The following is a 4,127-nucleotide window of genomic DNA, read 5'->3' on the forward strand; positions in this document are numbered from 1 at the left end:
TAAAACTTAATATAGTTTAAATAACTCTTATGGAATTTAAAACTATACTAACTAACTGTTAAAATAAATATATAACTAGTATTCAATTTGAATATAATATGATTTGTTGTTAAGACGTTTAACTAGTTTAACATTAAGAGGAAAAACATTTATATGAACACCATATACCTGATTTAATATAAATACAATAATATTGTATTTATTTTAACTACGAGAATTGAATTTATGTGAACAATAGGTTTCTTTATTTTAAGATTCAGTGGTGTTAAATTAACATCAGTAATATTGATTTTAAACGTTTGTTCAGTTGGGCGAACTACGTACATGATAATTGATAACTATTTTGTATTTATTATGATTTTGTACTATATATAGCATCAATATTCACTATATTATTGTCTATATTGAAATAATTACTGGAAATACCCTTATTAATGGTCTGTGTTATCCTGTATTACCGTGATGGCGATTGACGACTATTTTTGTTTATATTTTTGCTGTTGTACCTAAATATACTCCGTTTCAAAAGACAACATACCGGTCGGCGACCAATTTATGTCCAGCTGCGTGCATCCCCCACCAATTTCCCATTGTTAGCGTGATCACGTGGTTTTCGACGCACTAATCGAATCATTCGATATGCGTGAAAGCGGTGTTTTAACGGCGTTTAATTTTCAAATGCTCATCATCTACAATCCGAGAGTGAAGTCGTTCCATTTATCTCCTCGTTGATTTTAAGTTTTTTTAAGTATTAGTATAATCTAGTTGCCAGTTGGTCATAATCGTAAAACTGTTAATACTACTACTTTAATACAGTCCGATACTCCGATTTATAATGTCCGATTTCAGCCTAGTTTACCAGGTAAGTCGTCATTTATTATTCATTAAACATTTAGAATCGTTACACAGTTATGAGTACCTATTGTACTTTTATAATATAGCGTTATTTCAAATTTTAATTTTAAATAGATTATTTGATACAAAAAATATGATAATATTCGTATAGTAATTTATGTAAGTACATTATTAAATTAATATAGTCTTTGTTTCCTGGAAATGATAATGAACATTCGGATTCTGAAGATATTTCAACATATTCAGTTGATTGTACCAATGTTCAAAATTCATCATCCACTGCATCAGAATTAATAAATTTTACACCACCTACAACATCTACTTGTTCTGTAACAAACGATACTACTAAACGTTATTCACCTTATTCAACACCAACATTAACTATCTCTGCGGTTTCTACAAGCTCGAATAATCACCCAAAATATGGTACATATCAGCCCATGGATTGGACAAATGAGGTAAAATTGTATTCATTAACTTAAGTTTCTCATATTGAAATAAGTAATTTCTCATATTAAAATAAGTATTTTTATTGCAGACAATATTACAACTACTGCATACGAGTAATGATGGGCGGTATGTTTTAGCAGATTCTGTTTCAAATAAAGGTCGATTATCTGATGATGGCCAAAATACACTAACAAAGTTATTAATTAACTTTTTATTTCAAGATAAATGCAAGTATGTACCTACAATATATTATTTCATTATACTATATTAGTATTGCTCTCTGCTTAAATTATATTACATTTTAACATTCCTATTAAATTAAATAAATTTCTTAACTTAAATTAAGTATACAAAATGAAGATTCTTTAATTAGCTATACAGTTATATTAGAATAGAAAAAAAATTATAATATAACATACTATACAATTAGGTTAATAATTAAATACAATTTTATAGGTTTAGGCACCAAAGAATAAAATAAGTAGGTATAATAATTTATAGGTGTTTTTATTTTGTATACTTCAATATATAGAAATTGTATTTACTATTTAGTTACTAGTAATTACATATTATATAATACCTATTTTATACCTATTTTATATTAGTTAAATCTTTCAATTAAAAAAATATAATATATTAGATAGGTATTGGACACTTCTTTTTTAGTGTTGTAATAAAATTTTATAATTATTGTTTTAAAAACTAATCTTTTCAGAGGTACTGACTTCTTTTTCAAGAAAATTGCTAAGCTCATTGTAGAAGTATTTCCTCAAGAGAAAGAGGTATGTTAGCGCACTATTTGTTTTTGTTTGTTCTCACTGATTTGCCTTTACTATTTTTCTAGAGAGTTTATTTCATAGCTGCTAAAACTGAAGGTAACCACCAAACCCACGCTAAGGGCAAACTAGTCGAACGCTGGAAAAATGTAGCTAGACGCCTTCGTAGTATTGGTGCAATTGAATTTTATAGAAAAAAAAGTGTTCCTCCATTAGAAAAACAATCTGTATTTTCTGGTATTTATATTTTATAAATTATAATTGTTACCTATTAACTTTTATATTTATTGTTTATACCTATGTTTAAGATGATCTAACATTGGCTAAATTATGGCTTCAAGAAGAAGGACTATCGGCAGACTTTAAATCTGTAAAAGAAAAGTGGATTTTAACATATGATTTGAGGAGATCAGAAATACTTAATTCAGATACCAAACTTACTTTGTGTGATATATTTAAAAGTTGGCCTATTCTCAAAAGCCCGAGAGGATATGAATTGGTTAGTACTTAATACTTATATTTGATTTTTTTTATACATTTATTGATTCTTATTTTTCCTAAAACTTTAAGACTGTTTTATGCTTTTCATTGGAAACCCTAATTGTTTTAGGCGTAACACAACTGTTTGTGTTTTGACACAAACAGTTTAACGAGTTCATATAAATTTAAAATTTTGTAGGTAACATTTTTTTACATGTTTAGTTAGATAGGTAATATTATTTAAAAAATAAATTAACAGAAATCCAGTGTATAATGATTTATTGGGTCCTACTGTCAAAAATAAAATCAATATAATTGTTATATTTTGTATAATATATTATGAATTTTAATTAATATTATTAAATAATAATTAAAGTTGTCTTTTATAAAACATGTTGGCAGAGCCGTAGACACGGTAGGGAGGAGGGGCAGGTTATTCAACCCTCCCCTTACAACATGAACAGTATACACATTTTAATATATTATTTTTTCTTAATTTACTATAGCACGTTATTATTATAATATCACCCTCCCTCCCATATACAATGTCCGTCTACCACACTGATGTTGCATACCTAAAATACATGAGTGAATAATGATTTTTTTTCTCATTTAATTGTAATATTCTTCTATTTTAGGTATGCGAAGATTTTAATGCATTATATCCTTTGCAAAAAGAGTTGTTTCAGAATTGGAACACTTTTTATGAAAAGTGGATTTTAGTAACCGATAAACTTGTAAATATCAGAAGAACGTCAATTAAAGATAAAATTGCTAAAGATTTGATTAAACAATTAGATAATTCTCAACAGTCAAGTAAATTTAATATTTTGTTTTTATTTATTCCTTGTCTATTATTCATTATTATATGTTTTTGTAGACTGGAAAGTTAGTATTGTTTTGAAATTACAACTTGTACCCTATCTATTACCAACTAAAACATTGATAAGATCTTCTGACCCTAAAAGTATCAAAAAGAATTGGAAACCATCATCAGGAGAGTCTGCAGCTGCTTTTATCACACATATTGCTGTAAGTTTTATCAGAAATATTATATTAAAATATTCAGCTTATATATATATTATGTATATTTGTTGTGTAGAACATATCTCAATTAGAGACTGATGTAGCACAAAGAAGAGAAAAATATCTGCATATTGGCAGTCAAATCCAACCGTACATCATAGTAGTGGGAAAGGATATATTTTCCATTGATGAAACATATATTCGTGTGGACAACCAACTATGGAATTTTAGCTGCCCACTAAAAGCATTTGATTCATGTTTCAAAGCATACTTCACATTCAACTGCGTATATCCCCGTGAGTGTTATGAATCTTGGATGTTTTTCCAACACCATTTATACGGTTTAAAAACAGATTATGATTTAATGACAGCTGTACTTTCGTCCATTAATGACCAATTTATTTAAATTCATAAGTATTGTTGTTATTTTTTTTTTTGTTTCAAAGATTAATTATTTATTTTATTGATATTAAAAAGGATTTGTTTTCTTTTAAAATGTGGAAGTATAAATGTTTTTTATGTTTTTCTGTACATAGAAGT

The 4,127-nt window shown here is 27.1% G+C and overlaps 1 protein-coding gene across 1 annotated transcript; it reads left to right on the plus strand.

Annotated features, from left to right (window-relative positions):
• The first annotated feature begins 217 nt into the window (after window positions 1-217).
• On the plus strand, window positions 218-4,004 carry LOC107884709. The gene is made up of 9 exons (XM_016807421.2): window positions 218-862; window positions 1,041-1,313; window positions 1,394-1,536; window positions 2,021-2,087; window positions 2,150-2,318; window positions 2,390-2,580; window positions 3,200-3,377; window positions 3,442-3,593; window positions 3,664-4,004. The coding sequence occupies exons 1-9, from the start codon at window positions 836-838 to the stop codon at window positions 3,991-3,993; spliced, it is 1,530 nt and encodes a 509-aa protein (XP_016662910.1). The 5' UTR covers window positions 218-835; the 3' UTR covers window positions 3,994-4,004.
• Window positions 4,005-4,127: the final 123 nt, after the last annotated feature.

This window comes from Acyrthosiphon pisum, chromosome A1 (assembly GCF_005508785.2).
Source record: "Acyrthosiphon pisum isolate AL4f chromosome A1, pea_aphid_22Mar2018_4r6ur, whole genome shotgun sequence".
NCBI lineage: Eukaryota > Metazoa > Arthropoda > Insecta > Hemiptera > Aphididae > Acyrthosiphon > Acyrthosiphon pisum.